This window comes from Piliocolobus tephrosceles, chromosome 3 (genome assembly GCF_002776525.5).
Source record: "Piliocolobus tephrosceles isolate RC106 chromosome 3, ASM277652v3, whole genome shotgun sequence".
Classification (NCBI taxonomy): domain Eukaryota; kingdom Metazoa; phylum Chordata; class Mammalia; order Primates; family Cercopithecidae; genus Piliocolobus; species Piliocolobus tephrosceles.
In genome coordinates, this window is record NC_045436.1 from 139022006 (window position 1) to 139034957 (window position 12952).

General features: G+C 39.5%; 1 protein-coding gene across 3 annotated transcripts in view; it reads left to right on the forward strand.

The window, feature by feature from the left end:
- The first annotated feature begins 1219 nt into the window (after positions 1-1219).
- GABRA4 (gamma-aminobutyric acid type A receptor subunit alpha4) overlaps positions 1220-12952 on the forward strand; it is a 68632-nt gene continuing 56899 nt past the window's right edge. For 2 of the 3 annotated variants that reach the window (XM_023224603.2, XM_023224604.2), the window contains exons 1-2: positions 2191-2219; positions 2720-2838. In XM_023224603.2, coding sequence (XP_023080371.2) covers positions 2191-2219; positions 2720-2838 — 148 coding nt within the window. Of the gene's footprint in view, positions 2288-2719; positions 2839-12952 lie in introns of all 3 variants that reach the window. The other variant, XM_023224602.2, reaches the window with a different exon arrangement.

The window sequence follows — 12952 nt, forward strand, 5'->3', positions numbered from 1 at the left end:
CTTACATCTGTCATCACAGCACTTTGGGAGACAGAGGCAGGAGGATCGCTTGAGGCCAGGAGTTTGAGCACAGTCTGGTGACATCACATAGCCCCCACATGTCTACAAAAATATAAAAATATATTAACCGGGCATGGTGACACATACCTGTAGTTCCAACTACTTAGAAGGCTGAGGTAGAAGGATTGCTTGAGCCCAAGAGATAGAGGCTACAGTCAGCTATGATGGTACCACTGCTCTCCAACCTGGGCAACAGAGCTAAACTCTCTTTTTAAAAAGGTAGGAAAGTTTTAAGATTAGAGAAATAATATAATATGTGGAGAATCTGTGGAGACCAATGTTTTCATGGCATATTTGGAGGATACACTAGTACTTCAATTATTTTTCCCAAAAGAGAGAGCTTGAACGTCATCCAAATTTATGAGATAGATCTGGGAACAAGCAATTCATTGTTTTGTTTAATTGTTCATTCAATAAATATTTATTGACATTCTATGTGCCATGCACTGTAACAACAGGTAAAATAAACACAGATGAGTGAAAATTACCTAGCCCAGGCCTTCAGAGAGACCACAGTCTATGAGAAAGGAGTGATAGATGGAATTAGGATGAAGTTAACAAATTCCATGGAGACAGCAGTACAGAATGCAGAGAAGGTAGCCACTGCGCACGATGGGCACTTTTGACCTTCCCTTAGAGAGAAAACTTGAATCCAGACGTTTAAAAAAACCAAAACCCCTGTCTTATACAATGCGTTCCCTCTTCATACTTGTCCACTAGTCATCCCAATTTGAACAAATGATCAGAGTTCCGACTAGAACCTAATTGGTGTTTGGTTCCAGGAGATGGGAATTACTTAGCTCATTGATCCATCATATGAAAATTTCCACATGCATCATTACTAATTTAAAAGACGCTTTCCCCCCTTGAAGCCAATAATTAATGTTTTCCAAAGATCTACTGGGAATGCTTATCTTTGCTCAGTAAAACACTAAAGATACAGAGCTTAGTGTTCCCTTTCATGTCACAAGGGAACTAAGATTTGTCCCCCTCCATTTTAGTTTATGTATCCTTTCTCTCCAAACCCCTTCTCTCTCTCTCTCTCTGTCACTCACACACACACACACACACACACACACACACACACACACACACACACACATTTTCTCTTTTTCCCCGCCTCTCTCTCTCCAGCCATCCTTGCCCCCTACCTAAAGAGGTCAACCTCTGGAAGTAAGTCAACTCCATTCTGAAAGAGAAGAGTGTCACAAGAAGTGAAAGTGATTTTGACCAGAGATCGCTTGTCTCCACTTCTCCCCTCCTCTCCAGAAAAGGATGGAGCAGCAAAGCGAAGGGTGTGCGCGTGTCTGGTGGAGGCGGGTAAAGAAATGGGGTGTCTTTAAAGCAATAGCTTAGCAAATACTGGGACTAGAGTGCGGCTCGAGTCCACTTCCCAACAGTTTGGCGAGAGTCCTCCGGGTGAGTTGTAACCCCTGTTAGCAGGAATAATCTTTTTGCTTTCATTGTCCTCCCTACCGCCCCCCATAACACCTGAAGGGGAGGGTCTCAAAGGTCTTTTGAGCCCGGACTTGATCCCCTCTCCTCACCACCGCTACCACCCCACGCCCAGCAGTCCCCATCACCCGCCCTTTCTCCACCTCCAACCTTGACTCTGGGTACAAACAGGTCCTCGCACAACCAGACGAGAGAGGAGCTTCATTGGTTACATCCAAATCCCAGCGGAAGGGAGGGGCCCAGGAAGGAGGAGGCCGAGCACTGCTGTGGGCGGGAAGCCCACCTGGGGTCGGAGGCTGCGGAGCCGGAGGAGGGGCGAGAGACCTGGGTCCTCATCCGCGGAGTTACGGTCGGAACAAACTTGCCGAGTCTTGCAGCGCAAGCGCGCGGATGCTAACCCCAGAACCTTCAGCGCGCGGGCACGAAAGGGTGTGGAGCGGTATACATAGCTCTACATGCACATTGAGCGCTGAGCGAGAAAGGAGGGGGCGAGGAAGGCAGGTTCCGCCTCCCCTGGCCCCGTGCACACACACGCCCACCGCGGCTCGGGCTGGCTGAGCGCGGGCGAGTGTGAGCGCGAGTGTGCGCACGCCGCGGGAGCCTCTCTGCCCTCTCCTCGCACCCTGCTCAGGGCATCTGAAGAGCCTGGAAACGTGAACAGGCTTGAAGTATGGCATGTTGCAAAGATGGTTTCTGCCAAGAAGGTACCCGCGATCGCTCTGTCCGCCGGGGTCAGTTTCGCCCTCCTGCGCTTCCTGTGCCTGGCGGTTTGGTGAGTTCTCTGGGGTGCGGGGAGGTGGGCAAGGGAAAGTGAAGAAATGGCCAGCTCCCGGACCCCTTTGGCCACTCGCTCCTCCCTGGGTGTACTAGGTCTCCCTGGGTGTACATTTCAGCTGTAAAAGCAGGGGCCGAAGCCAGGCTTTTCTGTGACCGCATAGATGCGGAGAGCACGAAGGGCGCAGGATGCAAGAGGCATGTGGGCACTGGGGGTCTTGTGGCGGGGCGCGCTTTTCCTGACAATTTCTGTCTTCTGCATCTCAAACCCCAGGCTCGTCTCCTTTAGCTTGGGGCAAGCGACTCCTTCCCTAGAAAACAAACCTGTTTGCACCTGTTTTCTGATGGATTCTTAAAATAATCTCCTCCGCCCCCGTTTTTTATTTTTTTTATTTTTTTATTTTTTTTTATTTTTTTTTTTTGCTTGCAGTTTAAACGAATCCCCAGGACAGAACCAAAAGGAGGAGAAATTGTGCACAGAAAATTTCACCCGCATCCTGGACAGTTTGCTCGATGGTTATGACAACAGGCTGCGTCCTGGATTTGGGGGTATGAACGATTTCAAACGCGCAAGTGTGTCCTGTCTGTCCCTCTCTTGGTCTTCCTCTCTGTCTGTCTGTGGGAATATCATTAGGTATGCCTCACGTGCAAAAATAAATCTCTCTCTCTTTCTATCTCTCCTCTCTTGGTGAGACCTATGACAAGAAGACCGCCTCCACCCGTACTTTCCCATCTCCCTGCCCCCTCAGAAGCTTTGCCTCTCCCCCACACTAATTACCTCCTGGGACCTGACTGCTGGTTGGGGGAGGTTGGAGAGGAAGAGTCAAAAATGGGAACTCTGGGCTCAGCTGCCTGGCCGCTATTCGCTGAGAATAGTTTCCCTGAACCTGGCCACTTAGCTCAGAGCAGGTTGCACTTGAGGCAGCTGAACCGAAGTCCCTCGTCCTCCCACGTGTCCATGCCTATGCCAAAACCTTGGCCAGTGTTCTACCTAGGACATAAATCTGGGGCATGAAGCTGCCTGCTCTGCTAGAGAACCCATTCCTTTCCTTTTCTCTTCTACAGCAGGATGCTTTTTTTTTCCTTTTTTCTTTTTCGGTGATGTGTCATTTGCTTTCCTCCTAAGACTTTAAAGTTAGACATGTTTCAGCTTGCTTTCTTCAACAAAATAAGTATAAAGGACTTAACAGAGGTACATCCATTAACAGCACTGTTGCTCTTTTTCATATTCATATTTCCTTTGCATATATAATGAAAATCTATGTGGCAAGCTTTGTGCTAGGTACTAGGTCCACAGAAATTTTAAGATACACTTCTTAACCTCAAATAGCTTCTCAGTCCAGTTCAACGAGGACAAATGACTTGCTAGGGTACCATTCATAGGTTTGGCCCAGGTCCTTTGATCTCAAAGTCCCTGTTCTTTACAGTACACTGCATTAATTACCCTTCAGCAACTGAGTTGAACAGGACAGAGATTCTGTCTTAAAGGAGCTTACATTCAAGTGGTAACAAAAATAACAACCAGTAATATTGTATTTATTTAATTAAATGTTCACATAAGCCAGGCATTTTGTAGGCATTACTACTCTGTTTAACCCTCACAGCAACCCTTTGAAAGCCATTACTATCCCCACTTTACAGATGAGGAAATTGAGGCTTAGAAAGTTAAGTAACTAGTCCAAGTTCCAAGTGGGAGAGGAAGGATGTAAACCCAGAGCAGGCTATATATTTGAAAAACAAAGCCGTGCACATGGGGATGGTATCAGATACTGTGTGATGAGTATCATCTAATATTAGAAGCATGGAGCAACTTTATACCTCCTATTGAGGGTTGTAGGAGATGAGATGTTGGGAGAATGGAGAAAGTAAGAATGAGGAGCAGGACAGCCTGTGATGTGAAGCAGGAGTATGGCCTGAGGCTAGAAAGAGTTGGCGGAGAGAAAATAAAGTTGGATAGAGTAGAGTTGGGTGCTTCTTTGGTGTCTAGTCTCATTTAACAGATGGGGACACTAAGGTCTAGAAAGGGAAAGCGATGTATATAAGGGCACGTAGTACATCGATGATAGGATGAGATCAGGTCTTCTGAATTCCAAACCATTATTTTCTTGGATTTTATGAGAAGGTTATGGGAAGCCATTGAGGGTATTGATTCAGCATTTGTATATTTCTTTTTTTTCTTTGAGATAGAGTCTCACTCTGTCACCCAGGCTGGAGTACAGTGGCTTGATCCTGGCTCACTGCAACCTCTGGCTCCCAGATTCAAGTGATTCTCCTGACTTAGCCCCCCAAGTAGCTGGGATTACAGGTGCAAACCACCACACCTGGCTAATTTTTTTAAATATACTTTTTGGTAAGGATGGGGTGTCAACATGTTGGCCAGGCTGGTCTTGAACTCCTGATCTCAAGTGATCCACCCTCCTCAGTCTCCCAAAGTGCTGGGATTACAGGCATGAGCCACGCTGGACCAGCATTTGTATGTTGACAGTGATAAGGATAGAAGAGAAGAATGAAAGTTTCTCCTGCTTATTTTCACATTGCCTCTCCAGGGATAAGCTGCCTGCACTGCATTTGCCTTCATGCAAATCTGAAAAGGGGTGAATCATTTGTCAATGCATGATCTTCCATAAGTGACTGGGAAATTACCATTTTAGATCAAAAATAGTGTTGTGGAGCATGGTTCAGATGATGTGATACCATTTAAGGCAATATTATATCAATAAAAGAGGATTTATCTGCCCATAAATGTTTTAAACTTGACATTTCAAGTGAAGAAAAAAAATAAGAAAAGTATCCAGTCCTATGTAGTTTACATATTCATTCAGAAAATTGATATACCAGAACATAAATTAAGGTGAAAAGTTAGAACTGAAACTATATTGTTTGGTTATAAATGTTGAAAATTAAAATAATACCTGCCCAGCTGGCTATAATGCAAGCTATAATTCAAAAGGAAGAAGGGATCCATTGTAGATAGATCCTTCTTACCATCTGCTCTCTCGCATACCATTATATTGACAATAACATAAGTGAAAACAATATATGTGAGCCATTACTGGGTTTTGGTTAATCGTAATTCTACCAAATGTCTCAAGGACATTATTAGTCATCTAATTTGTCACTGCCAAATGATCTGCATTACCCACCTGAAAACATTTTTGTAGTTTTATGAGAAGGGGTCGAATTAACATTACTTCCAGCATTACCAATTGGTAAACCATTTAAACATTTACTAAATAGCATAACATGGGTTTTGTTTGTTTGTTTGTTTGTTTGTTTGTTTCTTGGCTTTGCTGATAAATGGTTGTGGTAAATGTGATTCACTTTTTAGAAGTGGGTCATTCTCTGTAAATGTGTAGTATTCCAAATGTGACAGAGGAATAGTGATTCTCACCTGCAGAAAATGTGTTTTCTGTTTACATGGAGTTGTAAATGTGTACCATGGAAAACAATGAGAAACTTCATCATTAGCACAGACTCTTAGATACCACAAATCAAATCCCTTCTATGACATTGGATACTCTGTGGAAAATTTGGTATTTTAAAAATAAAATGAAAACAATCCAGATTTTGACTAGTAGGCTATAAATATGGATTTACTTCCTGGTTCCTATAATCCTGCTTCTGCTCTTTGTGGGGCATTTACTTTATATCTGTTTATACAACTTTGCTGTGTTCCATTTCAAACAAAGCTAAAAGCAAAGATTTGAACTGAAATTGGATGGTTTGTGATTGCTCAGTAGGCCAGGCAGGGGTTGAAATAGATTTGGAAACTAAATTACATATTTTTAACTCAGCAGCACAGCTTGTGATAGGGAAATAAAAGGAACTGAAATGGTTTCCTTTTTTTACATCCCTCCAGGATCTCCTCTCCCTTGTCTCCTACATTCTCCCATTGGAGAAGAAAGGGGGAAAAGGCGAGAAGAGAGGGAAGGAGGCATGGTGAGAGAAGCTGATTTCGTACTTCTGAGAGGATGTAGTCCTCTCAACCTCTGACAAATCAGTTGCTATCATCCTGAAGTAGCTTTCACCTGTGTAAATATAGTACACAAGTGAAACCTTCCACAAAGAAGTCAGAAAATAATTCCCTAGCTCTTGTTCGCTTTCAACACTGTTATATGCTTTCTTAAAAATGCATAGCTAAGGTATTTACTGACTACCAGGAAATGGTTTAGGAAACCTGCCATTACTCATTTTCTGTTTATCGAAGGGTTGCACAGCCTTTCACACATCTCAATATTTTGAGGCACAAGATCCAGAATAACAAGTGTTTCAAATACAGATCATTGCCTTTGAATCATCTTCCGCAACCTCTCTGAAATGGGAATGAAGCATATGAGTCATTTTTGTAAGGTTATTCACTAACATAGTAGGATTTCACATTAGTGGACTTCACATTATTTACTAAGATTATTACAACAACACAAAGAGATAAGTAAGGCAGGCATCATCCCTCTGTTAGAAAACAGGCTGAGAAAATTTCCAATGAATTGCCCACCAATTCTATAGCTACTTCTTGGTAAAGTCACAACACACACCCTCATCTTTAAAACCTTAGTCGGGCAGCTGGTCCTATATCCACTTCTGAGGAGTTCTTGCATTGTCCTGTTTATCAAGAGTCAAATTTCCTGAACATGCCTTCTTGCTACTAAGTAGGACCTTAAAATAAGCAAAACTACATTTGCTCTGAAGAAGTGAGATAAGAACTTTTATTCTAAAGCTTTAGTAACTTTTCAAACAGCAAAGAAAACACAGAAAATTGTATGCATTTGGGTTAAGTTGGAATATTTTCCCCACAAAAATCAAATTGTGTTTGCAATGTTTTCAAATGATCTATGTATCTCCATTTGAAAGTTAATGTGTCTTGTGCTAGTCTTGTTAATTAAATGTCAATAGAGAAATGCTTTTAAAAATACGTAGGCAAAAAGAGCACTTCTTGGCAACATAAAACTTCATTCTCTTCCAATTTGTCCCATTCTTTCATTCATTCATTTGTGAAACCAATCTGTATTGAGAGACCACTATATGTCAGGAACAATGTAAGGTTGTGAAGATATCATTCTGATCTGATATGAGCGCTCACAGACTTTACAGCTAAGCATTATAGAGAGATGAAAATAACAAAGAAATAATAAAATAATTAAATGAAAATGCTATAGAATTATCTAATAGCATGCTAAAAGGGGAAGAAATGGGTGAGGGATCTATTTCAGATTTGGTGTTCCTGGAAGTCTTTAAAGCTAAAACCTAAAGGTGTCAGGCATGAAAAGAGTAAGAGAAAAGTAATTCTCAAAGGGAACAAAACAATTAGGTGCAAAGGTCTGAAGGTAGATAATAGGTTAGTGTGATGTAGACTGTAAGAGTCCAGCATGCCTGTAGCCAGAATGCAAGAAGAAGAATCTCATGAGGTTTGGCTGAGATGGTAAACAGAGGCCAAGTCTCGCAGGGTCTCTGAGGACCCTGTAAAAGAGCATAAATTATTATCTTAGTGAACCTGTAAGTAATTGGAGTTTTCTAAATGGAGGGAATAACATGGCTTGACTTAGAGTGAAAAATGCTCCATCTTGTCTACATAAAGGAAGACTTAGAAAAGGAAGTGGGGAAACTTGGAAGCAGGGAGACCAATGAAGCTTTTGTTACTTTAGCTTTAGTTCTCTTAAGTTGCCGGTTGCTTGGAAAAAGGTGGTAGAGGTAGTAAAGATGGATATACGTAAGTTGATTAAAGTGAGATTTTTGGAGGTTTAATTCAACAAAGAATTGGCAATTGACTCGATATGGATGTTAAAAAAAAAGAAGTAAAAAATGACTTTTCCATTTCTATGTTGAGAAATTGGGCAAGGTTGATGTTATTTAAAGTTGGGGAGAACTGCACGATTTCCTGCCCTCTTAAGTTCACACTGTGGAAGAGACAGAAAATAAGCAACAGAAATAAGTAAAATACAGAGTGTGTGTGCCAGATGTTGGTTAACAGCTATAGAGTAATGTAAAGCAGGGGAGGGGGTTGTCATTTTAAGTAGAATTATTAGTGGAGATTCTACTAAGGAGGTGCTATTTGAACACTGGTCGTACTTAAATAAAAGCATAAACCACATTTGGGATGGGGTCTTCTAATGAATGAGAAGGAATTCTAAGTGCAAACATGTTAAGCAGGGAAGTCAGAGTCCCTGTAGTGAAGTTTAGCAGGGCTGAGGCATAAAAGGGGATCAGTGTGATAAGAGGACAAGGTTGTGTACAGCTTTGCAGGCTGATTAGGACTGTGCTTTTACTCTGAGTCAGATCAAAAGTGACTGGAAAAATTTTAGCAGGGACAAGGCCTGAACTAATTTTAAAAGGCTCTCCTTGTGTTGAGAACAGGCAGTCAGAGGCAAGGGCAGATGCAGCAAGGTTTTCCATAATAAACCAGGCGAGAAATGAGGGATACTTTGACCAAGCTGGTTGCAGAGAAGTTTGTAAATTTATAAGAAATGGTTGGCTTCTGGATATTTTGAAATTAAAGTCAACTGACGACAGCTAGAATGTGGGATGTGAGAGAAAGGGAGGTGTCAAAGCCGATTGCAAAGTTTTTGATTTGGACACGTAGAAAAATGGAGTTGTCAAGACTGTGCCAGAAGTAGAACAAGGGCATAGATGAGCAATTTGTGTGCAGGTATGGTACCTTTGAGATGTCTATTACATATCAAATGGAGATGAACCTGAATTTCAGGGATCATGAGTATGTCAATATACATGATATTTAAAGCCAAAGTCTAAAAAGATTACAGGGGATTAAGTTTGATAGCGAAGATGTACAAATATTGAGTTTTGATGTCTCCAATGTTAGGAGGTGGCTCCAGAGAGGAGAGGAGGAACCTTTGTCCCAAGAAGACTTAAAAGGAGTGGCTTGTGAAGTAGCAGGAAAACCAAGGGAGTGTGTATAAAATTAAAATGTAAGGGGGGGAAAAAAAGAAAAAATAAAGAAAGGAGGAGGGATTAATTTAGTCAAATGATCCTGACAGATAAAGAAAGATGAGAACTTAAAATTGATCACTGGATTTAGCAATGTGTACATCTTCACTGATTTTGACTGTTTTGGTGGAGCCGTTTTGGTGTTATGATAGGTGTGAAAGTCTGATTGAGTGCATTCAAGAGAGAATGGAATAAGATTTTTCTGGGCATTTGTACAAGGAAGCAGAGAAATTGGGATGGTAGAAGGAAGGAGGCAGAAAAATGGGAGAAAGAAAAAATACTTTTAAAGTTGGCAGGAACAATGCTGTACATAAGGAAAAACGCATGGTACTGGCAAAAGGAAGTGGACCCTAGGCATGAAAAACAAATTATTGAGATAGATGATGGAGTGAATAAGAAGAATCAGAGGTACTGTTGATAGTTTGGTTGTTTTCAGAAGTTCAAATATAATAGAGAAGAGAAAGAGAAAAGTTTGCCTTTCTTTTTTCAAGGTTAGACCATAACATGTTTTTCTTTCTTCCTTTCTTTCTTTTTTATTTCTTCTATTGGGAATAATCTAGTAGAGAATATTTAGCATTAGATTGGAGGGAAGGCATAGCTGAAAGAAATATGTCTTTGAGAAAACAAGAGAAGTTTGAATTCAGAGCACAACTTTACTTTCTTATGCTCTTGGTTAAAAAAAAAAAAAAAAAGATATACAACATACCGGTGCTGTTATATATTTACATTTTCTTTAGGGTTAGGATGTATCCATTGCATTCGGTGTTTCCTGAAATAGACACTCTGAAGTCTAGATTACAGGATATTAGAAAATTGGTGATATTTGGGTAATACTTCACTGAGTTGTTAGACTTCTTTTAGATGAGAAAATACATCTGATTGCATTTGTATATATCATTAAACATCACTGCCTTATAGTCTATGCCTTTCTTACATATTTATTCTATAAGCCACAGGTACACAGAATTGAAACCTAGATTAATAGTTCTTGGTATTTGACACACTTTCATTATTGGCCGATACATAGCCTTCTTTTTATACATCCTTTCATCTATTCAATCATTTATTAAAATATAATAAACATACCAGTTAAACCACCAACCAGCACAAAGTGTAGGACTTGGACAAGTTTCATTCTGCTCTGTGGTCTCCTCCATCCTATCTTCCCCACCCAAAGTAACCATGATTTTAAGTCCTTTTAAAATTATTTATTAGTTTTCCTTTGAATGTCATTTTAGGTTGACTTCTTTATTTTAAAAGTTTATTTTAAATATTTAATTGTTTTGAACTTGCTATATATAATCTTTTGATGCTTTTAACTTAATTATATATTGCTAAAAATCATTCTTATTGTTGCATATTGCAATAGATCATTCATTTTGACTGCTGTGTGATATTCCCATTGCATAGAAACCAGCTTATTCATCTGCTCTGTTGGCAGTAGGCTTTTTGCTTGTTTCCAAGATTATGGTGCTCTGAATATCCTGGCCCAAATTTCCTGCTGTAAATGTGCAAGAGTTTCTTTTGCATATATATCAAGGAATGGATTTTCTGGATCTTAGTGTAAGTGGGAGTTGACAAGATAATGCCAAACTATTTTTCATGATGAGTTTACAAAATCAACTCCCATTTACAGTTTACAATGAACATGACATTCAGGATCCAGATACCCTCTTTAACACAAGATATATATATATATATCTTGAAATGGTATTTCTTAAAATGGCATTTTATTGTGAAATGATTTGAATTTTTCTGATTCTCACTATGTTCTAACGTGGTTGAATATCTTTTCCAATCTTTATTGGCTATGATAATTTTCTTTCTGTGAATTACTTGTTTTTATTGTTTGCCCATATTTTATTTCTGTTGTTGTTCATACTTTATTTATTTGATGGCTGTAATTATTTACAAAGTAGACCAGGATAGATGGATTATATGACATGGGAGGAACTAATCTTTAATGTCTTCTAAGTGAAAGAAACTTCTAGAACTTTATAGTGTTTTCTGCTTTCTCAGTGATATCAATGGATATCTCTCATCTTTGTTTAGTATTCAGGAAGGCTTGTATATGTATATTTTGTAAATGACAAGCAAAGAGATTTCTTTATGTATTTCATTTAGGATTCCTTGTTGTATCGCTTCAAGTGTCTTCATTTTTGGAGATATATCACTAGTATTTTGTAAGGTGATGGTGGATGTGTGATGTAGGTGGCTGGATAATTAGAAATGTTTCCTCAAGTGCATGGCTGGGAAGGCAATATGGAAAATAAGGATGGACTAGTTTCAAGATCAGCAAAACACCCTAGGCTTTCTCATGATGTAGCAGCAAATTAGACATCATTATTGGAGATGAAATTTCAAAAATGATTCCACCCTTTAACCATATCTGTACTGCTAAAATTAAGTAAACTGGGAAATTATCTGATTCATTGTTAATTGCCTTCCCTCTTTCCCAGCAAGTTAGACTCATTAATTAGATGGAAATATTTCCCTGAATTTGATCTTGCTGGTCTTGGCTCTTTCTTTCCCAAAAACTGTTGGATCATCTTGTTTACCTTACAGACTGTCAACCATATTTTAGTTGTTAAAAAATGTATCCCTACTACCAACAAAGTAGAATTGTAAACTAAAATATGTCTTTAATGTTTCACAAATGCATACCAGATTATGGGAAGAAATCCTTCCAAGCTCAAAATTATCTGGTTTCCATGTAATTATACTCTTAGTAAGGTTGATTTGAACATCCTAAACTGTTGTATTAGAGGAGGTGTCTTTAAGAGTTATTCTTAATTACATAGTGACCATTATTCACTGACAACTGATTTATCAGAGGCCTATTACATTTAAAACCTGTGATTGGTCCTGCCAGAGGATACAAATACAAATAAAACACAATTTCTAAAAATGGGAAATATTTTTAGTTTAACTGCTGTGGAAAGTAATTCTGTTAATTTTTTCTTTTGATGGGTTTTTAAATCACTACTGGGATGATATTAGGAACATGATGAAACACAGTTATTCAATGCCTAATATGTGCAAGGCATTGTGCTAGTTTGAGACTTCAAAAAGGATTAAGATTTTGCCTTTGCTGTTACAGATAGAAAGACCCAGGCAGTATGCAGTAGTAGGAATAATAGTAAAGGCATGAAAAGCACTGTGAGAAAATACTTTAGAAACTAATGAACAAAGCAGGAAATGTAGGTATAGCATGTTATATTCTAGATATGAAATTCCACATTTGCTTAAGTAATTAATGATTTATTATTGGTGATGTTATATAGTATAGGAAAGCTAGCACATGCTTTGGAGATCAATACAAGGGGATTAGAATTCTGGCTCTGTCATACATTATTTAATCTCTGTGAACTCAGTTTCCAGATCCATAACATTCTTATGAGGATAGTGCCTTTGGAGGGTGTCGTGAAGATTACATGAAATAGTATATGGGAAGAACCTAATAACCTACCTGGCAAATAATTGTTCTTTAACAAATAGTAATTATTGTAACTTTGCTTATTGTTGTTTGGAAAATACCCACACCCTGTGAGCACACCTGCCCCTCAATCTGTCCAGTCTTCAACCCCACTGCCACATCCCTAGTCCAAGATGTTATCACCAACTCTCAACTTGACCGATATAGCAGCCTCTTAGAAGAGCCCTTCTTCTACTTTTGCTTCCCTGTAATGTATTGTCAATACCATTGTCAGAATAATTTTGT